Here is a 25327-nt window from a genome sequence, read left to right on the forward strand (position 1 = left end):
AACATCCAGTTCTCTGACAAGTCTTCACTTAGAAAACCAAAGGTTACATGAACAATTAAGGACCTTCCAAATCCTAGGTTTACATACTCCAATTAATAGTAATGTTACCCAAGGAATTTATGAAGAACAGTCTAACAAGTCTTCTCCAATAAATGAACCAACTTCACCAACACAAACTGACATGCAACACGAAGCAAGAGTTGCTGTCATCACAGTAGAAGACTATGAGATAGACAAACCCAAACTCAGGATAGATTTCATGTTACCCAGAAATGATGAAAAAAGAGAATGGTTCTTCAACTATTTCTCAAAAGAGAAACAACAAGAAATCAAAAACCTTTGGTACAATAAAATGAGAGCTATCAAGGTAAACATAATGTTCTTCACATACCTAGACGTTTATACAAGTAATAGAGACATTCCATATCCGTTCTCAAACATCAATGCTAGTAAGAAGGTTTATCACACTTGGAAAATAGCTGATGACAAAACCGTTGAAACCATACACCCTCCTTGTTCAAGCATCAAGTTTAAAATAAACAACACTGAAATCTCGGCAACACCTTTTAGATCTACTGAAGGTGTTACTGATGGATCAAAAAAAGTTATAGAACAAACAAATTATACAAACCAATACCTACAAACCATAGGAAGTCAACTAATCAGGATAGAGAACTTAGTTCAAAAGGACACCCCTACTGAACCATCGTCTCTAAATCAATCTAGTACTTCCTCAACAACAACTTTGTTCAAACCTTTTACAATATCCAACAAAAGCCTAAAAAACCTGAATACTCAGGAAAACAAAAATCTAATAAGTCAGATTTCTATAAGATTACAAAACTTGGTTGTCCCTGACACACCTCAAAAGGAAACACAAGGAAGCTCTGCTTCTAATGTGGCAAATATACAACAACTTGCCCTTTCTGAATCTTCAAGTGAAGATGAAGATCAAGATCAAATAAATGCTATTACTAGCCCATACATGAACAACAATTACTATTCCAGACCAACTTACCCAGATCTCCAAATTGAACAAAGGAAAGAATTTTTCCAAGCAAATTACCAAAGTGGTACCATCTATGAATGGAACATAGATGGTATGTCTGATTATAATTTAGCAAATAAACTTCAAGAAATGACTATGGTGAGCAATGCTCATCGTATCAAGAACATACCTGACCAAGCCATTGCAGAAATAATTATTTCTGGGTTTACAGGTCAACTAAAAGGTTGGTGGGATAATGTTCTCAGTCCAATTGAAAAAGAATCAATCCTAAATGCAATCCAAATTAATGAACAAGGATTACCAGTCATAATTGATAACCAACCAGTTGAAGATGCTGTAAATACTTTGATTTTCAGCATAACCAAGTATTTTCTAGGAGATCCCACAAGACTAAAGGACAGATCTTCTGAACAATTATCAAACCTCAAATGTAAAAAATTACATGATTTCAAGTGATACAAAGATACGTTCATGACCAAGGTTCTAACTAGGGAAGATGCAAATCTTCCCTGTTGGAAAGAAAAGTTCCTTACTGGGTTACCCAGTTTGTTCTCTGAAAAACTCAAACAAAAATTAAGAGAAGAAAACAATGGAGAAATCCCCTACCAAACTCTCACCTATGGTGACCTCATAAGTCTCGTGCACAAAGAAGGATTAGCTTTGTGTACAGATATCAAACACAGAAAACAAATTAGGAAAGAATCAAAATCCTACAAAAAAGAGTTAGGGGGATTCTGCGAACAGTTTGGATTTGATCCTAAAACCATTTCTCAAAAGAAACATAAAAGTCATAGACACATTAGGAAATCTAAAAATAGGTATTCAAACAAATATAGAAACCAAAAGGACCCAGATCAAAAGCTAGAAACTAGGTCCAGCCCTAAAAAATATAAGCCTTATAAGAAACCCTTTTCAAAACCAAGGCCAACCCAAAACACCAAGACTGGATGTTACAATTGTGGTAAACCAGGCCACATAGTAAAATATTGCAGGTTAGCAAAAAAGATAAATTCCCTTATAATGCCTGATGATACAAAAATCCAACTCTTAGCTGGCTTAGAAGAAAATAGCTCCGAGAGTGAATCAGAACCCCAAGAAAATGAAATAAACCAAATTGAGTCAAATAGTGATAGTGATGAACAAGCCTCTCCTTGCAATTGCAGTCAAGGAGTATTTTGTAAAAATTATGATGATTCCGAATCATCAAAGTCCATCAACATGATACAATCAAGTTCAGGAATGAAAAATTTTAACAAACCAGAAGAGTTCCTCAACTTTGTTGATCAAATAAAAGATAAACATACCAAAACTCTATATCTTCAACATGCTCAAGAACTCTTACAGCAAGTATCCTCGACAAAACCTCAAATTAAGGCAACCCCTTACAACATAAAAAATATTTATAAAAAGTTTGACAAAACTCCTACTTCTTCTCAAAATCCAGACCAAGTTAGAATCACTAACCTAGAGGCCACTACCAACGATCTAAAAACTGAAATCAAGAACATAAAAGCAGATATAGCAAACCTAAAAAAGTCCAAACATGTCGTAGAAATAGAAGAAGAAGACAGTACACAAACTTTACCAAATAATAATGAAGATTTTATCGATATCATTAACAAAGTCAAATGCCAACAATGGTATGTCAATATAACTATTGTCATATCTTCCTCCCACAAGATAAGTACTATAGCCCTAGTTGATTCAGGTGCACAAACAAACTGCATACAAGAAGGGTTAGTCCCAACACAGTACTTTGAAAAAACAACCCAACAGTTAACAGGAGCAAATGGATCAAAATTGAAAGTCAATTACAAACTTTCAGATGTCCACATCTGTAACCAAGGTGTCTGCCTCAAACAAATGTTCATCTTAGTAAAAGATTTAAACACAAAAGTTATTCTAGGGCAACCTTTCCTAGAACTCATAAAATCCTTCACTGTGTCAAATCAAGGAATCATGACCAATATATTAGGTAAACAAGTTTATTTTGAATTCTTTGAACAAGCTAGAACAAAAGAAATAGATCTGCTCAAAGCTGTTGCTATATCAGAACAGTCAACTATAAGCCTGTTCCAAAATAAACAGAAACATCTCCAATATTTAAAACAAGAAGTTAATCATAGAACTATTGAGCAAAGACTCCAAGATAAAATAATTCAGAAACAAATTTCTAGCACCAAGACCCAAATTGAAAAGGAGCTCTGTTCAGAGTTTCCCGATGCCTTCTAGCATAGATGTAGGCATATTGTCCATCTTCCATATGAACCAAGCTTTTCAGATAGGAACATTCCTATAAAAGCCAGACCGATCCAAATGACCCAAGAACTACAAGAAATCTGTAAAAAAGAAATCCAAGAACTTTTGAACAAAAATTTGATAAGTAAAAACAAGTCTCCTTGGAGTTGTGCTACTTTCTATGTTAATAAAAATGTTGAAATAGAAAGAGGAACACCCAGGCTAGTCATTAACTACAAGCCCCTAAATGAAGCCTTACAATGGATCAGATATCCTATACCAAATAAAAAAGAACTACTCCAAAGACTTTACCAAGCTACCATTTTTTCAAAATTTGACCTCAAATCTAGATACTGGCAAATTCAAATTCATAAGGAAGACCGTTACAAAACAGCCTTCACCACACCATTTGATCATTACGAATGGAATGTAATGCCTTTTGGATTAAAAAATGCCCCTAGTGAATTTCAAAATATTGTGAACGACATCCTCAATCCTTTCAGCCAATTCATAATAGTTTATATTGATGATATTCTAGTTTTCTCCAAGTCTATTGAACAACATTTCAAGCATCTTAGGAGCTTCTTCCACACCATGAAAACTAGTGGATTAGTTCTTTCCCAGAAAAAGATGGAGTTGTTCCAAACCAAGGTTAGATTTTTAGGCCATTACATCTACCAAAATCAAGTCATTCCCATAGAAAGATCTATAGCTTTTGCTGACAAATTTCCTGATCAAATCCTAGACAAAAAACAACTACAAAGGTTCCTAGGAAGCCTAAATTATGTCAGAGATTTTATTCCCCAAATTAGCCAGTTATGTAAAGACCTTTACTCTAGGCTCAAGAAAAAACCCAGTCCATGGACTTCAAATCATACCAAAGCAGTTCAAGATATCAAAAAATTAGTTAAAGAAATCCCATGCTTAAAACTTGCAGATCCTGCACTCTTCAAAATTGTAGAAACGGATGCCTCAGAATTAGGCTATGGGGGCATTCTTAAGCAAGTTCAAGATGACAAAGCATAGTTAGTTCAATTCGCTTTAGGAGTCTGGAACCCAGCCCAGCAAAATTATAGTACCATCAAAAAAGAGATCCTATCAGTAGTTCTTTGCATTCAAAAGTTTCAAAGTAATTTATTAAACAAGAAATTTTTAGTAAGAGTTGATTGTAGTGCTGCAAAACAAGTTTTAAAAAATGATGTTCAAAATATTGTTTCAAAACAGATTTTTGCAAGATGGCAAGCCCTTTTATCAAGTTTTGATTTTGACATAACTTATATCAAAGGAGAAATGAATTCAATTCCTGATTTCCTGACCCGTGAATTCTTGCAGGGTCCTAAAACAGTTTCAGTAATCATGGCTCCTAAAGAGCCTCCCAAACCAAAACCAGGCATTAAATCAAAAGACTCTTATGCCAAGTCCGCTCCTTCAAGCTAGTTAGTCAAAGTTTCTCCTTCCAAAATAGTTGTTGCAAGTGTTTCCTTCACCCAAGTTGTGGCTAGTCAGTCAACCCAAATGATTCCAAATTCAAGGACCTCTCAACTCCTGGCCAAGCCCAGTTCTTCCACAACAGTCTCCAAACCAGTTCTTTCCCAGAACTGGCCCAAAAGTCAGTATGTCCTCAAACAAGTTTATCAAGACCTTTTTATCCTTGATGATCAATTCACCAAAGGCTGCAAAACTCCCATAGAAATAGGTCAAAGGGTCTTTTACAAAGATTGTAATTTCTATTCCCCAAACAGTTCAAAAAATCAAGAATTCTACGAATTCATTCTTGTTGATACGGATTCTATCCGCATCAAACAAAACTTTGACAAAAATAATCCAAATCTGGTGACTCATACCTCAATAACAATCCTTCAGATGATCAGTTCAAAAGATTGGGGCACACATTCCCTCACTCCAAAAAGATTCTCTCAAATCTACCAACCACAAGAATACTACTATTTTGATTACATAGATGCTTGGCACCATGCCTCCTCTATCAAAATAGTAAGAACCAACATTCATGGTTCTTTTGCTTTGATTACAAGTTCTTTAGCCCAATCCCAAATTGGTTCCCCCGATGGTGGACCGCCTATGGGCCAATCCAAGACATCCTACCAGATCAAGTGTTTGATGCCTTCAACATCTACTGCCAGCACACTGAACAAATCCCAGAACAGTCTGATCTGATGAAATTCTTCATCCATTGCCGTCTGGCCTGGATCATGTACTGGGAATATGCAACCGAGCAAAATGAAAGCCCCGATTGCTCCATCCCAATACTCATAAGGAATTTCAGAGTCAAGTGGTGGGACAAATGTGACCTCAGCAAGTGCAATCCTGAGGCCCTAATCCAATCAATTACCAAAGCCACCCCTCAAATAGCTCCCTCAGAGAAATCAGACAAGTCCAGCAGCAGTAGATGCCTTAAATTAAAGGCCAAGCAAGCAGAGATCGAGGCCCAACTTGCGGCCCTTGATACTGAAGAAGGAGAAGGCACAGAATCCAGTGTTGGATCCATTGATCCCCATGGAGGCCCATTTGCCCAAGACCCTGATGATGGGCTGGACCTCATCAGTCAACAGTTCTCCTCAATAAGGTCCACCAGATGCTCCATGAGCCAAACATCCAGAAAGTTGGGCCATAAGCCCATGGGTTAATCTCCAAACCCTGATGTTGGAGAATCGTCAGTCATGACGACATCAAAAGAATGGCTCAGCAACTAACACGTGGCTGTATCAAAAGTCGTGTCCCAGCTACTATCTCTGGTCCTAGATAGTCAAGCCACCACTGGGCTCATTCAAATATAGTGAACCATCTAAACCAAACCAATGAGAAAAACAGTGTTTCGACACGTGGAATGCCTCGGTGCAGTTTTTGAAGCATCTTCTCAAAGATTCCAAGTTCTATCGACAAAGTGGTGAATAGTAAAAATGACTTTTTACTGTAGCACTACCGTCCAAGGATACTTTCGGCGGCTTTGCCTCAAAAGTCAAGACTCTGCCTCAAATATCAACAGTCTGGGCCCACGCCCACATGCTTCTACGCTCTGCCAAAGATTCCTTCGAGATAAGGTTGCTCTCGGTGGAAAAGTAAAGCGTCAAAAGCCTCCAAAGTTCTATAAGACCCTTCGTCTTCTCCAAGAATGGGAGGAGAATCTCTGAAGAGGAAAATAGAAGCACGCAGCATTGCTGTAGCTCAGCTCTTCAAGTTCTTACACCAAATGTTCTTCAAGTTTTAATTTTAATTTTATTTTCATCAAGTGTTCTTCAAGTTCAAGTGTAACTCATCAAGTATACTTCAAGTTGTAACTAAGTTTCTACTTCAAGTGTTCGTCCAAGTCTGTAACTTCAAGTCTTAGCCTTTATCTCAGGCTTTCAAGGTTCTGTCAAAGTCACCTGTAAGTTAACAGTTATCTTCAAGCTTACCTCAAGAGTCCTGTATATCAAGATTGTAATTCAAATTCTCCAAGTAATATATAAGATTCAAGTTTTTCTTTCAAACTTTCAAATATTTGACCGGCTCAGCCACCTACTTTTCACAGCAGAAGATTGCCTGCAAATTGGCAGATCGATTAGGGTTACCCCCCTTGAGTACTGTGACCAATCCTTATCAGGATTGCAGTTCCTGCTTAGCACACACATAAGTTTTATTTCCGCACAAGTTTTCCTTCAAGTTTTCACTTGTATTTACTTTCATTACTGCATAGTTTATTTAGCATCCTGGAAAACCTACTGGTATCAAAGCCAGGTTTAAGTTCTTCTCTCCCTTTCAATTTTACTTTCCGGCAGTAGGTTTTCCATGATGCTAAATAAAATATGCAGTAATGAAAGTAAATACAAGTGAAAACTTGTGCGAAAATAAAACTTATGTGTGTGCTAAGCAGAACCGCAATCCCGATAAGGATTGGTCACAGATCAAGGGGGTAACCCTCTCACAATTTGCGGCGTCATTGGAAAAGTAGGCATCGAGCCGGCCAAATATTTGAAAGTTTGAAAGAAAACTTGAATCTTATATATTACTTGGAGAATTTGAATTACAATCTTGATATACAGGACTCTTGAGGTAAGCTTGAAGATAACTGTTAACTTACAGGTGACTTTGACGGAACCTTGAAAGCCTGAGATAAAGGCTAAGACTTGAAGTTACAGACTTGGACGAACACTTGAAGTAGAAACTTAGTTACAACTTGAAGTATACTTGATGAATTACAGTTGAACTTGAAGAACACTTGATGAAAATAAAATTAAAATTAAAACTTGAAGAACATTTGGTGTAAAAACTTGAAGAGCTGAGCTACAACAGTGCTGCGTGCTTCTATTTTCCTCTTCAGAGATTCTCCTCCTCCTCTTGGAGAAGACGAAGGGTCTTATAGAGCTTTGGAGGCTTTGGATGCTTTACTTTTCCATCGAAAGCAACCTTATCTCGAAGGAATCTTTGGCAGAGCGTCGATAGCATGTGGGCATGGGCCCAGACTTATTGAAAAAGAGGCCGAGTCTTAACTTTGGAGGCAAAGGCGCCAAAAGTAGACTTGGCATGTAGTGCTACAGTAAAAAGTCAATTTTACTATTCATCACTTTGTCGGTAGAACTTGAACTGTTGAAGAGAGACTTCAAAAATCGCACCGAGGCATTCCACGTGTCGAAACACTGTTTTCCTCATTGGTTTGGTTAAGACTGTTCACTGTATTGGAATGGGCCCAGTGGTGGCTTGACTATCTAGGACCAGAGATAGTGGCTGGGACAGGACTTTTGATATAGCCACGTGTCAGTTGCAGAGCCATTCTTATGATGTCGTCATGGCTGACGATTCTCCAACATCAGGGTTTGGAAACTAACCCATGGGCTAATGGCCCAACTTTTTGGATGTTTGGCTTATGGAGCGTTTGGTGGACCTTGTTGAGGAGAACTGTTGACTGATGAGGTCCAGCCCATCATCCGGGTCTTGGGCAAACTGGCCTTCATGGGGGTCAATGGACCCAACACTTGAGCTAGTTTCTTCCTTTTCTTCTTCAGTACCAAGGGCCGCAAGCTGGGCCTCGATCTTTGCTTGTTTGGCCTTTAGTTTAAGGCGTCTACTGTTGCTGGACTTGTCTGATTTTTCTGAAAGGGCCACTTGAGGGGTAGCTCTTGTGAGAGATTGGATAAGGGCCTCAGGGGTGCATCTTTTTAGGTCACATTTGTCCCACCACTGGACTCTGAAATTTCTTATGAGGATTGGGACTGAGCAATCCAGGCCTTCAGATTGCTCGGTTGGATATTCCCAATACATAATCCATGCCAATCGGCAATGGATAAAGAATCTCATCAGATCAGACTGTTCAGGGATTTGCTCAGTATGTTGGCAGTAGATGTTGAAGGCGTCAAAAACTTGGATTGGTAGGATATCTTTGATTGGCCCATAAGCGGTCCACCATCGAGGGAACCAGTTTGGGATAGTGCTTGAAAACTTGAAGTCAAAGCAAAAGAACCATGAATGTTGGTTCCTACTATTTTGGTAGAGGAAGGCATGGTGCCAAGCATCCATGTAATCAAAATAGTGGTATTCTTGCGGTTGGTAGATTTGAGAGAATCTTTTGGGAGTGAGGGGATGTGTGCCCCAATCTTTTAAATTAATAATTTGGAGGATAGTTACTGAAGGATGACAACGTTTTGATCATTCTTGTCAAAATTTTATTTGATACGGATGGAATATGTATCAACAAGAATGAATTCATAAAACTCTTGATTTTTTGAACTGTTTGGGGAATAGAAATTTCATCCTTGGTAAAAGACTCTTTGGGCAATCTCAACAGGAGTTTTGCAACCTTTGGTGAACTGGTCATCAAGGGCAAAAAGGTCTTGGTAGGTTTGTTTGAGGATATATTGACTTTTGGGGGTGTTCTGGGTAGGAACTGGTTTGAACACAGTTGTGGACGAACTGGGTCTGGTAAGAGACTGGGAGGACCTTGTATTTGGGACCATTTGGGTGGACTGGCTAGCCACGACTTGGGTGAAGAGAATACTTGCAACAACTGATTTGGAAGGAGAAATTTTTACTAGTTAACTTGAAGGAGCAGACTTGGCATAGGAGTCCTTTCATTTAATGCCTGGTTTTGGTTTGGGAGGCTCCTTGGGAGCCATGATTACTGAAATGGTTTTGAGACCCTGCAAGAATTCACGGGTCAGGAAATCAGGAATTGAATTCATTTCTCCTTTGATGTAAGTTATGTCAAAATCAAAACTTGATAAAAGGGCTTGCCATCATGTAAAAATCTGTTTTGAAGGAATATTTTGAACATCATTTTTTAAAACTTATTTTGCAGTACTGGAATCAACTCTTACTAAAAATTTCTTGTTTAATAAATCACTTTGAAACTTTTGAATGCAAAGAACTACTGATAGGATCTCTTTCTTGATGGTACTATAATTTTGCTGGGCTGGGTTCCAAATTCCTGAAGCAAATTGAACTAATTGTTCCTTGTCATCTTGAACTTGCTTAAGAATACCCCCATAGCCTAATTCTGAGGCATCCGTTTCTACAATTTTGAAAAATGCAGGATCTGCAAGTTTTAAGCATGGGATTTCTTTAACTAATTTTTTGATATCTTGAACTGCTTTGGTATGATTTGAAGTCCATGGACTGGGTTTTTTCTTGAGCCTAGAGTAAAGGTCTTTACATAACTGACTAATTTGAGAAATAAAATCTCTGACATAATTTAGGCTTCCTAGGAACCTTTGTAGTTGTTTTTTATCTAGGATTTGATCAGGGAATTTGTCAGCAAAAGCTATAGATCTTTCTATGGGAATGACTTGATTTTGGTAGATGTAATGGCCTAAAAATCTAACCTTGGTTTGGAACAACTCCATCTTTTTCTGGGAAAGAACTAATCCACTAGTTTTCATGGTGTGGAAGAAGCTCCTAAGATGCTTAAAATGTTGTTCAATAGACTTGGAGAAAACTAGAACATCATCAATATAAACTATTATGAATTGGCTGAAAGGATTGAGGATGTCATTCATAATATTTTGAAATTCACTAGGGGCATTTTTTAATCCAAAATGCATTACATTCCATTCGTAATGACCAAATGGTGTGGTGAAGGCTGTTTTGTAACGGTCTTCCTTATGAATTTGAATTTACCAGTATCCAGATTTGAGGTCAAATTTTAAAAAAATGGTAGCTTGGTAAAGTCTTTGTAGTAACTCTTTCTTGTTTGGAATAGGATACCTAATCCATTGTAAGGCTTCATTTAAGGGTTTGTAGTTTATGACAAGCCTGGGTGTTCCTCTTTCTATTTCAGCGGTTTTGTTAACGTAGAAAGAAGCACAACTCCATGGTGACTTGCTTTTACTTATTAAATTTTTGTCAAGAAGATCTTGAATTTTTTTTTTTTGCATATCTCTTGTAGTTCTTAGGTCATTTGAATGGGTCTGGCTTTTGTAGGAATGTCTTTATCTGAAAAACTTGGTTCATATGGAAGATGGACAATATGCCTACATCTATGCCAGAAGGCATCAGGAAATTCTGAACAGAGTTCCTTTTCAATTTGGGTCTTGGTACCAGAAATTTGTTTCTGAATTGTTTTACTTATGAGTCTTTGCTCAACATTTCTATGATTAAATTCTTGTTTTAGATATTGCAGGTGTTTTTGTTTATTTTGAATTAAGCTTATAGTTGATTGTTCTGAAATAACAACTATTTTGAGCAGGTCTATTTCTTTTGTTTTGGCTTGTTCGAAAAACTCGAAATGAACTTATTTGCCTAGGATAGTTGTTGTGATTCCTTGATTTGACACAGTGAAGGGTTTTATAAGTTCTAAGAAAGGCTGTCCTAAAATGACTTTAGTGTTAAGGTCTTTTACTAATATGAACACCTGTTTGAGGCAAACACCTTGATTGCAGATGTGAACATCTGAAAGTTTATAGTTTATATTTAATCTTGATCTGTTTGTCCCTGTTAACTTTTGGGTTATTTTTTCAAAATATTGGGTTGGGACTAACCCTTCTTATATGCAGTTCATTTGGGCTCCTGAATCAATCAAGGCTATAGTACTGATCTTATGGGAGGAAGATATGACAATAGTTATATTGATATACCACTGTTGGCAAATGACTTTGTTAATGATATCTACAAAATCTTCATTATTATTTGGTAAGGTTTGTGTATTGTTATTTTCTTCTTCTTCTTCTATTTCTACTACCTGTTTTAATCTTTTTAAGCCTGCTATTTCTGCTTTTATGTTCTTGATTTCAGTTTTTAAATCGTTGGTAGTGACTTCTAAATTTGTGATTCTAATTTGGTCTGGATTTTGAGGAGTAGGAGTTTTGTCAAACTTTTTATAGATATTTTTTATATTATAAGGAGTTGCCTTAGTTTGGGATTTTGTTGATGAGACTTGTTGTAAGAGTTCTTGAGCATGTTGAAGATATAGGGTTTTGGTATGTTTATCTTTGATTTGGTCAACAAAATTTAGGAACTCTTCTGGTTTGTTAAAATTTTTTATTCCTGAACTTGTTTGTATCATGTTGATGGATTTTGATGATTCTGAATCATCACAAATTTTACAGAAAACTCCTTGGCTACAGTTACAAAGAGAAACTTATTCATCACTGTCATTATTTGATTCAATTTGGTTTATCCCATCTTCTTGGGGTTCTATTTCACTCTCGGAGCTGTCTTCTTCTAAGTTAGCTAAGAGTTGGATTTTTGTGTCATCAGGCATTATAAGGGAATTTATCTTTTTTGCCAACCTGCAATATTTTGCTATGTGGCCTGGTTTTCCATAGTTGTAACATCCAGTCTTGGTGTTCTGGGTTGGTCTTGATTTTGAAAAGGGTTTCTTATAAGGCTTATATTTTTTAGGACTGGACCTAGTTTCCAACTTTTGATCTGGGTCCTTTTGGTTTCTATATTTGTTTGAATACCTATTTTTGGATTTCCTAATGTGTTTATGACTTTTATGTTTCTTTTGAGAAATGGTTTTAGGATCAAATCCAAACTGTTCGCAGAATCTCCCTAACTCTTTTTTGTAGGATTTTGATTCTTTCCTAATTTATTTTCTGAGTTTGATGTCTGTACACAAAACTAATCCTTCTTTGTGTACCAGACCTATGAGGTCACCATAGGTGAGAGTTTGATAGGGAATCCCCCCATTGTTTTCTTCTCTTAATTTTTGTTTAAGTTTTTCAGAGAACAAACTGGGTAACCCAGTAAGGAACTTTTTTTTCCAGCAGGGAAGATTTGCATCTTCCCTAGTTAGAACCTTGGTCATGAACGTGTCTTTGTACCACTTAAAATTATGTAATGTTTTACATTTGAGGTTTGATAATTGTTCAGAAGATCTGTCCTTGAGTCTTGTAGGATCTCCTAAGAAATACTTGGTTATGCTAAAAATTAAAGTATTAACTACATCTTCAACTGGTTGATTTTCAACTATGATTGGTAATCCTTGTTCATTAATTTGAATTGCATTTAGAATGGATTCTTTTTCAGTTGGACTGAGAACATTATCCCACCAACCTTTGAGTTGACCTGTAAACCCAGAAATAATTATTTCTGCAATGGCTTGATCAGGTATGTTCTTGATCCGATGAGCATTGCTCACCATGGTCATTTCTTGAAGCTTGTTAGCCAAATTGTAATATGACATACCATCTATGTTCCATTCATTGATGGTGCCACTTTGGTAGTTTGCTTGAGAAAATTCTTTTCTTTGTTCAATTTGGAGATCTGGGTAAGTTGGTCTAGTGTAGTAATTATTGTTCATGTATGGACTAGTAATAGCATTTACTTGGTCTTGTTCTTCATCATCACTGGACGATTCAGAGAGAGCTAATTGTTGGATGTTTGCCACATTTGAAGCAGAGCTTCCTTGTGTTTCCTTTTGAGGTGTGTTAGGGACAACCATGTCTTGTAACCTTGCAGAAATCTGGCTTATTAGTTCTTTGTTTTTCTGAGTATTCAGGTTTTTTAGGCTCTTGTTGGATATCGTGAAAGGTATGAATAGTGTTATTGAAGACGAACTAGCTTGATTTAGAGATGATGGTTCAGTAGGGGTGTCCTTTTGAACTAAGTTCTCTATCCTGATTAGTTGGCTTCCTATGGTCTGTAGGTATTGGTTTGTATAATTTGTTTGTTCTATAACCTTTTTGGATCCATCAGTAACACCTTCAGTATATCTAAAAGGTGTTGCCGAGATTTCAGTGTTGTTAATTTTAAACTTGATGTTTGAACCAGGAGGGTGTATGGTTTCAATGGTTTTGTCATCAGCTAATTTTCAGGTGTGAAAAACCTTCTTACTAGCATTGATGTTTGAGAAGGGATAAGGAATGTCTCTATTACTTGTATAGATATCTAGGTATGTGAAGAACATTATGTTTACCTTTATGGCTCTCATTTTATCATACCAAAGGTTCTTGATTTCTTGTTGTTTCTCTTTTGAGAAGTAGCTGAAGAATCATTCTCTTTTTTCGGCATTTCTGGGTGAGTTGAAATCTATTCTGAGTTTGGGTTTGTCTATCTCATAGTCTTCTACTGTGATGACAGCAACCCTTGCTTCGTGTTGCATGTCAGTTTGGGTTGGTGAAGTTGGTTCATTTGTTGGAGAAGACTTGTGAGATTGTTCTTCATAAATTCCTTGGGTAACATTACTATTAATTGGAGTATGTAAACCTAAGATTTGGAAGGTCCTTAGTTGTTCATGTAACCTTTGATTTTCTAAATGTAAACTTGTTAAAGAACTAGATGTTGAGGCTCTACTTGGGACCTCACTGAGTTTTTCAAATTCCTCAGTATTTTGTTTAATTTGCTTATCTTTTCTTTGGAATGTTATAGTAACCATTCCGTCTTGATCTTAATTTATGGATTCAACATCACTGTTTGGTTCAGTAAGTGATTCCGGGCAAGGAGCCTGGAGACACCATTTTGTTGAAAATTTTATGTCTTTTCAGCTGACAGTTTTTGGGTGAACGGTTCTTGAATGGATAAAGTCTGTTTCTATGAACGTGGTTTGTCCTTTAATAGTTCTTCTTAGAGCCTTAGGTCTTAGAGTTCTCATAGCCTTGTACTGAATTCTATGAATTATGGCAATTGGTATAGACCCTTGTTTCATCTTGTAACCACTTGTAAGAATGTTAACTTTGAGAGTATCTAAGAGATTTGCGTCATTCAGGGAAAGGTTTATATCTAGGTAACAATTGAAGTAAACTGGGCCTTTGTGTAAACTGGTTTCAATCATCCCTAGAAGGGAATCATCAAATTGTAAGAACCTTTGACCCCTGAGTGCCAGCAGGAGGGCTACGTTGAGTCCTTCCCTGTGCAGGGGTTTTATGGCAACTTGGATAAGTCCTATGTGAAGGTAATTGAAGTCTTTTTTAAGTTTGTTAAGATTTGAAGGATCTAGGAGTTTGATCTCTTCCATATCTGGAGAATAATTGATGGTTTGATCGACTGTCTTAATAGTTTCAGTGAAACTATACCACTCTTGTTTATAGACTTCTTTGGTTGGGACCTTGGGTAAGGTCCAGTTTTGTAGGGACTGGTCAAGATCAATTGTTAGGACTTCATTACTAATTACTTGATTTGGAGAACTGAAGTCGCCGACTAGTCTCGAAGACATGGTTTTACTTAGTCTACTCATAGTTATCGTAACATATCCTCCTAACTAAAATATACTTCTTTCCACCAAAGGGTGAAGGAGATTTTAGTTGCTAATCAACTGCATCTTTGGGACTTACCTCTGCCCAACGACTCCAAATAGCCACTAATTCCCACGACGCAACTCCCAGAGGACTGTCGAAAAGTAAAATTGAAAGGGCGAGAAGAACTTAAACTAAGGGTCGACTAAATAGAGCTTGGCTTTGATACCAGTAGGTTTGCCAGGATGCTAAATAAAATATGCAGTAATGAAAGTAAATACAAGTGAAAACTTGAAGGAAAACTTGTGCGGAAATAAAACTTATGTGTGTGCTAAGCAGGAACTGCAATCCTGATAAGGATTGGTCACAGTACTCAAGGGGGGTAACCCCAATCGATCTGCCAATTTGCAGGCAGTCTTCTGCTGTGAAAAGTAGGCAGCTGAGCCGGCCAAATATTTGAAAGTTTGAAAGAAAAACTTAAATCTTATATATTACTTGGAGAATTTGAATTACAATCTTGATATACAGGACTCTTGAGGTAAGCTTGAAGATAACTTTTAACTTACAGGTGACTTTGACGGAACCTTGAAAGCCTGAGATAAAGGCTAAAACTTGAAGTTACAGACTTGGACGAACACTTGAAGTAGAAACTTAGTTACAACTTGAAGTATACTTGATGATTTACACTTGAACTTGAAGAACACTTGATGAAAATAAAATTAAAATTAAAACTTGAAGAACATTTGGTGTAAGAACTTGAAGAGCTGAGCTACAGCAGTGCTGCGTGCTTCTATTTTCCTCTTCAGAGATTCTCCTCCCATTCTTGGAGAAGACGAAGGGTCTTATAGCGCTTTGAAGGCTTTTGACGCTTTACTTTTCCACCGAGAGCAACCTTATCTCGAAGGAATCTTTGGCAGAGCGTAGAAGCATGTGGGCGTGGGCCCAGACTATTGATATTTGAGGCAGAGTCTTGACTTTTGAGGCAAAGGCACCGAAAGTATCCTTGGACGGTAGTGCTACAGTAAAAAGTCATTTTTACTATTCAGCACTTTGTCGGTAGAACTTGGAATCTTTGAGAAGATGCTTCAAAAACCGCACCAAGGCATTCCACGTGTCGAAACACTATTTTTCTCATTGGTTTGGTTTAGATGGTTCACTATATTTGAATGGGCCCAGTGGTGGCTTGACTATCTAGGACCAGAGATAGTAGCTGGGACACGACTTTTGATACAGCCACGTGTCAGTTGCTGAGCCATTCTTTTGATGTCGTCATGGCTGACGATTCTCCAACATCAGGGTTTGGAGAGTAACCCATGGGCTTATGGCCCAACTTTCTGGATGTTTAGCTCATGGAGCGTCTGGTGGACCTTGTTGAGGAGAACTCTTGACTAATGAGGTCCAGCCCATCATCAGGGTCTTGGGCAAATGGGCCTCCATGGGGATCAATGGATCCAACACTGGATTCCGTGCCTTCTCCTTCTTCAGTATCAAGGGCCGCGAGTTGGGCCTCGATCTCTGCTTGCTTGGCCTTTAATTTAAGGCGTCTACTGCTGCTGGACTTGTCTGATTTCTCTGAGGGAGCTATTTGAGGGGTGGCTTTGGTAATTGATTGGATTAGGGCCTCAGGATTGCACTTGCTGAGGTCACATTTGTCCCACCACTTGACTCTGATTCGTCTTGTGAAGAACTTCAGAATCTTTGAAATATGATGTCACAGCTAGATACATCTTCTTCATTTGGGTGTCCTTCATTGGCTGCATCAACAATTTCCTTGCCATCTGATCCTCCTACCACTTCCTCTATAGGTATTTTTGGTGGGAATGGCACCTCTATCATACCCGAATCTTGGGTCGTTTACTCAAGTGCCACCGACCATATGACAGGTTCTTCTTCCCTTTTTCTGAATTATTTTTCGTAGTCCGTGTTGCTGATGGGTCTCTTTCCCCATTCTCGGGCAAGGGATCCGTCAAGTGCACTTCTTCTCTTTATCTTTCTTCTGTTCTCTATGTTCCTAAGTTTTCCACTAATTTTTTGTCTTTTAGTAGTATCACTAGGGACTTGAACTGCAAAGTAATATTTTCTTACTCACTGTTTGTTCCAGGACTTGGAAACAGGTCGTACGGTTGCATGTGGTAAGGTGGTTGGTGGTTTGTACGTGCTTGATAGCTCACCGACAGTTTTGACATCACAAGCCTTATCTTCTAATTCTACTTCTGGATTGCTTGAATTAAATAAGTGGCATTGTCGCTTGGGGCATCCACCTTTGAGTGTCTTATTTACTTTATTTCCCAGTTTATTTAAACAGTGTAACCCAAATAATTTTTCATGTGATGCTTGCACTCTTGCTAAGCAAACTCGGAATGTTTATCCTATTTCTGATCATCGTAGTGTGACACCTTTTGGATTAATTCATTCTGATGTATGGGGCCCTGCTCGTTGAGTGTCTATATCTGGTTTTAGATGGTTTGTCATATTTATTGATTGTTATAGCCATACTACTTGGGCGTATTTGATGCATAACAAGAGTGATGCGTTTGCTTGTTTTCGATTGTTTCACAAAATGGTACAAACTCAATTTGATCCAAAAGTAAAATTTTACGGTCTGAAAATGCCAAGGAGTATATGGATGGAGCTTTTCGGGCATATTTAGACACTCATGTTATTCACCAGGCTTTTTGTGTTGATACTCCAGCTCAAAATGGAGTAGCTGAATGCAAGAACAAACATTTTTTGGAGGTGACCCGCTCCCTTATGTTTGCCATGAATGTCCCTCCTTGTTTTTGGGGAGATGCCATTCTTGTAGCCATCTACCTGATTAATCGGCTACCTTCATGGGTGCTCCAAGGCCAATGTCTGCTGGATGTTCTATTGGGATCTTCCACATTTATTGTTCCACCCAAGATATTTGGCTGTGTGATCTTTGCTAGAAATCATCATCCTCATGGTAAGTTTGATCTGAAGGGGCTTCGATGCATATTTCTTGGATATTCAGCCACACAAAAAGTGTATAAATGTTATCATCCTCCTACACGAAAGGTTTTTGTCACATGGATGTGGTTTTTTGGGAGTCTGAATCATACTTCGCACCATCGGTACCTCTTCAGGGGAGGATTCAGGTAATGAAGATGTACCTCTGATAGCTCCATTAGATGTACATGTACCCACCATTGAAGATGAAACTATTGAGTTGGAAGATGGGATTACCAGTCAAGAGCAAGCACTAGGACAAAATGGACAGCCTATAATTCAGGGGGAGTCTGGAGATCAAAGGAAAGAATCGAATCAAGTGCAAACCTTTGTTCGTGGTGGAACATTGTTTCCTCCTCAAGGAGTCTTCTTCCCTCCTCATGAAGCTGGGCACAAAGAGACCACCACCACTGCACCTACACAATCAATACCTGCTCCAAGTCCTAGTCATCCATCTAGTAAGCCTTATCTCTGATTCAAGTCTTGACCTTCCTATTGCAGTCAAAAAGCCCAAGCGAAGTTGTACTTTGCATCCAATTTCAAATTTTGTCTCTTATAATTCTTTAACTCCTTCATTCCATGCTTTTGTTTCCTCTTTATCTTCCATCTCTATTCCTAACAACTGGCGAGAAGCGATAGCTGAACATAAATGGAAGGCGGCAATGGATGAAAAAATGCATGCCCTGGAGAAAAATAGAACCTGGGATCTGGAAGCTCTTCCACAAGGAAAGAAACCTGTTGGTTGTAAGTGGGTCTTTTTAGTAAAGCCTAAGCCGGATGGGATAGTGGATAGAAACAAAGCGAGATTCGTTACCAAAGGGTTTACCCAATCCATAGAATCGACTACCAAGAAACCTTTGCTCCTATAGCAAAGATGAACTCTGTTCGGGTGATTATTTCTTGTGCTGCAAACCAGGGTTGGAGTCTTCAACAACTTGATATCAAGAACGCGTTCTTACATGGAGAGTTGGAAGAGGATGTCTATATGGAGATACCTCCAGGATTTGCTTCACCAGAAATTCAGGGAACGGTGTGCAAATTGAAGAAGGCTTTATATGGCTTAAAGCAATCACCCCAAGCTTGGTTTGGTTGTTTTCATAAAGCCATAGTTGTCAATGGCTATAAACAAAGCAATGCTGATCACACACTATTTTGTCAAAAAGGTGGGACAGCATATCACTATTCTGATCGTCTATGTAGATAATATAGTGATCACTGGAAGTAATGCACAAGAGATTCAAAAGTTGAAGACCTACTTGGGCACAGAATTTGAGGTTAAAAATTTAGGCAGATTGCGGTATTTCTTGGGAATAGCAGTTGCCTATTTAGCTAAGGGTATAGTCCCAGAGAAAATACACTCTTGATTTGTTGAGTGATATTGGGATACTTGGGTGTAAACCTATCAATACACCATTGGAGCCTAACACACACCTGAAGAGTAAGGAAGGTGACCCTGTGGATAAGGGAAGTTATCAGAGATTGGTTGGGAGATTGATATATTTATCCCATACCTGACCAGATATTGCAGTTGCAGTAAGTGTAGTCAGCCAGTTTATGCTATACCCAAGGCTCTGTTGAGTAGCGATGTAAGGACGCTCAATCCATGGGAAGCCGATTTCTTCTTTGTCCCAGTTTATGTTTCCTGCAACTTCAGTTCTAGGTGGGCCGTGGGTTTAAAATTTTGTAATATTCTTGAAACAAGCACAGTACTACATGATTCATAAGATTTTCTCAACCATTAAGATTTTTTCCCATTCACTTGGAAAAGCCAATAAGATGTGTACGTACAATGCATAATCCATGACTAACAACACACTTCTGCAAATCAAATCGTCAAGTTAAAGAAGACAAGTTTCCTTAACAAAACACCCATTAATAGAAAGCCAGAGAGATTTCCCTTTTGGCTAGACTGTTGACTTGAGAGTTTTTCAAAGCTCTGTCTTGGCCGTGAAATTGCAAAAAAAAAAAAAAAAGGTTTTAAGAAAGGCAATCAAAGAATAATTTTAAGGTTCTACCAAAAAAAAAAGAATAATTTTAAGGAAAGCAATGGAAATCTGGAATCTTCCGCATTCAATTAATCAGAAGCAACATGTCTTGGATTCTGAAGGAGGACTAAGCGATCACAAATGGGATTCCAGAGTTCTTGAAGAGATCGATTATATTACAGGCATTTAGAGTTAGATACTGGCATCCCTGCCAATTCGTGGAGAATGTTTTGATTCTGCCTTATGTGTCGTCGGAGAGTGTACAATCGATGCTTGAGAGAGCGCCGGAGAGCAACAAGAGGGATATTTGGATTTACTTCAGAGGGAAGATGGATAAAAACCTGATTTGAGTAACAAGGAAAGAGGGGGTTGTGAAGTTAGGGATGATGCCCTATGGGCAAAATGGTAAGTTCATCCTAAAAAGGTATATTAGTCATTTGAGGGTAAACTTAACCAACATTGTAACACCTAACTAACGGAATGGGAATTCAAGGGGTGTAGTTGTATGATTTAGAAATACAGGGGGTCACTCTATATTTAGTACAAACCTTAGGGGTGACAAAATAATTTTTCTTAAATTTTAATGTTCTAACATCAATGACTTTATATGGACTATAGTATTAATGATATTTCTGTAATTTATAATAAACATTACAAAACTATTGCATAAACAAGTTTTATCAAACACCTTTATATTATAAAAGTATTCTGGATACAATCGTGTAACAAGTTTATTAAACACCATTTTACAGAAACTTTGACTAAAAAAAAAAAAATTTTACACCCCAGACACGTTATTCTACAAACAAAAACATCAAAATACGTTTTTGATGAAAAACGGAACAAAAACAAAGGAACCATCCTCCTTCACTGGCAGAGTTCTTTGCCTTCTCCCATGTCTTATCCAAAAAAATCAAATTCTTCATCTCAAAATGACATACCTCTACTTCTGTTGACTTTTTGGTTGAAAAAAGGAGTTCGGAGCTGAGTAAGGGAGCAATTGTAGCCACATTTGGCAATGGTAGCAGAGATGATCGGTTCTTATTCTTTGTTCGACGATCAAAATCTGGTTTCCATTAACAGTAGCAGCTTGGGTATCTGAAGTTACTTCTTTTACTATCGGAAGAGTTGAAATCTGATCAACACCAGGTTGCTTTTTCTTGGATTGCTCAGGGAAACTCCGAATTAAAAGTCACATTTCATGTTTGTTCTGAGACCATCCGTTAATGGAACCGAACATTGTATTAGATTTCCAAGGTGATGATGCAGAACATTATTACCATCACAATACAATTACTCTGATAATTCCTCAATCTCTCACATAGCTCAATTTGATGTTGGTGAACGTCGAACCATTAATGGAAAGCCCTAGTTAGTTTCCGGAGGTGTAACTGTAACAATGTTTATTCACATACCTTAAAATCTCAGACCATTCTATAAACCCTAGAGACCGAGCAAGCACCATTGAAGACGAAAACCCTAGTTTCTTTCCACTGCTTCATAGAGACTAAAAAACAGATTTCGGGAAGATCGAACCATTTCCGCACCAAATTGCCCTTCGAAAATTTTTGCGAAAGCCTGGGGATATGAACGTCATTATAGACAAAGATAAAGGCCAATTTCTTTGGATTTGAAAAATCGTAGTGCAGGCAGGTAGGAGAGACTCGGGATTCCAGAAGTTGGACTATTTGACCAACTGAATTCCACCATTACCACCATTAAAACCAAAGGAAAACGCAGGAAAAAGGCCAAAAGCCGCTACCACCTAGCGCCACCCGCAGAATCGGAGCTTTTGAAGCTCAGATTTGTCCTTGATCTCTGAAAATCTATTTTGGTTGCTCGAAAAATTTGTCTGAGGTACCCAATTCATCAAAATGCACGATTTTTGCTTTACGATCCCATATGGATTGATCATGGTTGCTGGAGGGCTTATTGGATATCTTAAAAAAGGTAGCACAGCCTCCTTGGCTGGAGGATTGGGTACAGGATCTCTGCTCCTTCTTGCAGGTTATGTGAGTCTCAAAGCATTTGAGAATCGAAGGAATTCTTATTTGGCCTTGATTCTCGAGACAGGTATGATTCTCCATTGCCCTTTTTGTTTTTTAGGAAAGCTGGGCTGGATTTTGCGTTCAATTTGAAATTTAAGTCCCTTCGTTTCTTTTGCTATGTTTTTTTTGTAACTTTATCTTGAAACCATAGTTATGAGAAGGTATCTACTTAAATGCTGAGCATTTTGGGAGGTGGAGCTGTGGGCAGTCTGAATTTTTTGAATTTCCAGTAAATTAATTTACGAATGTGGCGGTTTGTTAAAGTTCAGACCTTTTTTTTCCTTGCAAGTCTAGAATGAAGAAGGTTTTCTGGCTTGGTTTTTATGAACTTACTTGTTTGGAATTGGAGCTATTTTATTAGATATTAACGATTCGGGGTTAAAAGAATGTTGCATTTACAATTTGGTGCAGAAGTATATGACCTGTCAAATTTTACAGAAATAGAACTAAATTATAGGAATATCATAAACAGTATCTGATTAGAAACCATTAATTTCACCGGCAACAAATTACGTAATAAATCTGAGCTTTGAACTTAATATATAGATAGAAGAGATAAAGGTAAAGGTAGCTATAACAGGCAAAGAATCCCACCTAAGTCTTCACTTGGATTCCACCATGTAAACACCACTGAATCCACAGCACAAGAAACTCAGAAAATTCTGAACTTGTATTACTTCAAATCATCTTTTGTTGAGGGTCTTTGACCATTATACTTATTCATAGCTTCTCCCCTCCCCCAAAAGAAAAAAGATCTATTTGTAGTCTGAAAACATGTGAACATATGTGAACACCACGTGAGCACATTTAAACATCTCCAGCTTCTCTTTTGTAGAATAAGGTTGTCTTCAACAAAACTGACTGGGAGAATTGTGATGAATATCAAATATGGTGACTTCGAATCTATGCAAAAAAAAAAAAACTTTATGTTTTCTGTTTTCTGTACTCATTGCATACAAGTGGAGCTTGTATCTGATTGAGTACATCTGTTCTCATTATTTAAGACACAACTTACTCTGGTAGGATTGGATGTAAATCTAGCTTTCTTATGGGAGCTAAACAGAATCATGTAAATCGACTGCCTCTTAGGAATTGGGATTGGAGGTCTTGAAATTTTACTCAACGGATACAATGTAAGTCTTCAACCAGCCAGGAACTCATTTTCAATCATACGAAATTAGATTTGTGATTAAAGCAGTGATTGAAGAAATGTATGTAGGTGAAAAATGAATCTTTATTGTCAAGTTTCAACATAGCATGTACGGTGTCTAAAGTTTAGTTGAATTTGATCTCTAGTCAATTTGACGGGATAAATAATGTTGAGCTTAAAAAAATGAAGTGTTGAGCTAAGGGTTTATTATGATTTTGATGTTCTCTAGAATTGTCTATTTGTTCAGATGCCTTGGTTATGTGTCATTGACATTTCTTCTTATCGTATCATTTGGAAGAAAAGGAATATATAGGGAATAGTCCCATCTGCTTTGTCAGTAGAAAAGAATCCTTCTTTTTCCTTTTTTCTGGTTTGCCAGTAGGACTTTTTTGCATTTCTGATGGCTATTCTTTGGTAATTGGTAATATAGTGAGCTGTGGTAATCGGTGTAAGCAGAGTTCGGGGGATTTCCTTGTTTTCTATGGCATGACAGAAAGTGTTTACTTCTTCATTTTACATCCATGGTTATTCATAAATTGCGCATGGACAGGTTGTGCATTCACAGTTACTTTTGTCATGGGACAGCGGTATGTCCAAACCTCCAAGATAATGCCTGCTGGAATTGTTGCTGCAATCAGGTAACTGAAGTTGAAGCTTTTCTTGAATATTTATTGAAATGATGCATATATTTTACCTCTCTAATGAGCTAGCATTGAGGTTTGACATGCATTACATAATTTATGTTGTATATCATATCATTTGAAGGGAGATAATTAATATGTTTGCTGGTGATATGGTGTTAACAATAATTAGAACCTTCATATCATTCTGTATGATGGATCACTTTATCTTTGAGGTGGTGAGTCTAATGGTGTAGGACCTAAAACTTTCTGGTGCTGGATTCGTAGGTGATTTAAGCTTAACATTTCTTACGTCTCCTAACCATTTTCTGCTTTATATTTGCGTGGGCCTTGCATGTCGCCCCCCCGTCTATTTATGCTTAATGCATGTTGATCCTCTTGTGTGCTAAATGTGTCAATTCTTTCTCTGGTTACAGTGAGGACAATTCCTATGTTGAAACCTGACTCAGCTTTATGTTCATACATCATAACTTGCATTCAGATTTACAACATTGAATTGTGTCCCTTTTACATCCAAAACAAATATGATTATGGATTTCTAAATGTTTCATGCATGTGGATTGCATGGTGCCATGTGCTGTTGTACAGCATGCATTGGTTCAACTACGCTACTTGCTACCCATGATTATCCAATTTCTTTTGGTCAATTATGTGACTTGAAAAAAACCCTTAATCTACTACAATTGATTGCCATTTAACTTTAAGCATAGATACATGAAGTGAAATGTAATAATTTTCTTCTGACGTTTGACTTGGTGATATTTCTTGTTACTGTGTATTGTTCTTTAAATGTCCTGATTTTCCTCATAGGTTCAAAAAAACAGAAACTTATCTTGTTGTTTGTGAAAGTTAACAAACCAGTTTAGCAAACTATTCCATGCTCCTCTATTGGTGAGATAATGGTGGTATTCATCTGCAGGCTGACATCTTTGATTTTTTATGCTTTATTTACTTGGAGAAAAGTTCTCGGTGGGAGCAACAGGGGCCACGCCCAGACTCAGTGGGGGGGTGAAATGACAGCCTTGTCTCATGAAAGGCGGAAATCCTGCCCCCTGAGATCCCAGCACGCGCGCTATCATTGGCTGCCATGTGCACGTGGCCCCTGCGCTCCCCCTATTTACTTCTAGTCAATTCTGCTTTTGTCCCTTTGGATTCAAGGGGTAAATTTTGCATCATTCAGAAGTTTTGCTGCAAACTTATTTTGTCATTTTTTTTTGGGGCAGTGCTCTTATGGCTGGATTTTATATATACAAGATTGCAAGTGGTGGGAACCATTTTCCGTCCAAGTCTAAATCGAAGTAGAAAATATCTTGTGACATGAACTTCTAAGATGTAGTATCCAGTTACCTGAATTGAGCATGCTCTGTGTAATGTGCCATTTTTTTCCCATCAAAGTAAGGTGTTATGTATGTCTGTAAGTGCAAAACATGTTTCCTAGTTATTTGACTTTTGTGAAAGATTGAATACTTCTCTAATGCATAAAAAGTTCTAACAAGAGGCTATATTAAATTGCTGATAAAATGTTCTTGCAAGTTTCCTGAAATCCACCCTCCCAAGGCAAAGTAGAAAAAGAGCAGTAATTGGCAAGATTGCCTGTGGCTTGTGTTTTCTGAGGGGGAGCTCGGTTGGCATGTGGAGATCATGATCAAGGAAGCAGTGGTCATGAGTTTGACTCTCCTACAGGCC

At 37.8% G+C, this 25327-nt stretch overlaps 1 protein-coding gene across 1 annotated transcript; it reads left to right on the plus strand.

Moving 5' to 3' along the window:
• Positions 1-21535: 21535 nt before the first annotated feature.
• Positions 21536-25162, plus strand: LOC122641569 (protein FATTY ACID EXPORT 5-like). Its single transcript, XM_043834846.1, has 3 exons — positions 21536-21875; positions 23551-23638; positions 24865-25162. The coding sequence occupies exons 1-3, from the start codon at positions 21677-21679 to the stop codon at positions 24941-24943; spliced, it is 366 nt and encodes a 121-aa protein (XP_043690781.1). The 5' UTR covers positions 21536-21676; the 3' UTR covers positions 24944-25162.
• Positions 25163-25327: the final 165 nt, after the last annotated feature.

This window comes from Telopea speciosissima, chromosome 10 (assembly GCF_018873765.1).
Source record: "Telopea speciosissima isolate NSW1024214 ecotype Mountain lineage chromosome 10, Tspe_v1, whole genome shotgun sequence".
NCBI classification, from domain to species: domain Eukaryota; kingdom Viridiplantae; phylum Streptophyta; class Magnoliopsida; order Proteales; family Proteaceae; genus Telopea; species Telopea speciosissima.

Bases quoted from the DNA above. Each gene is read 5' to 3' on its own strand.
- LOC122641569 (XM_043834846.1), top strand. From the start codon at position 21,677: ATGCACGATTTTTGCTTTACGATCCCATATGGATTGATCATGGTTGCT. The intron at 21,876-23,550 runs GTATGATTCTCC...GCGCATGGACAG, and splicing joins GGCCTTGATTCTCGAGACAG to GTTGTGCATTCACAGTTACT. The intron at 23,639-24,864 runs GTAACTGAAGTT...TTTTTGGGGCAG, and splicing joins GGAATTGTTGCTGCAATCAG to TGCTCTTATGGCTGGATTTT.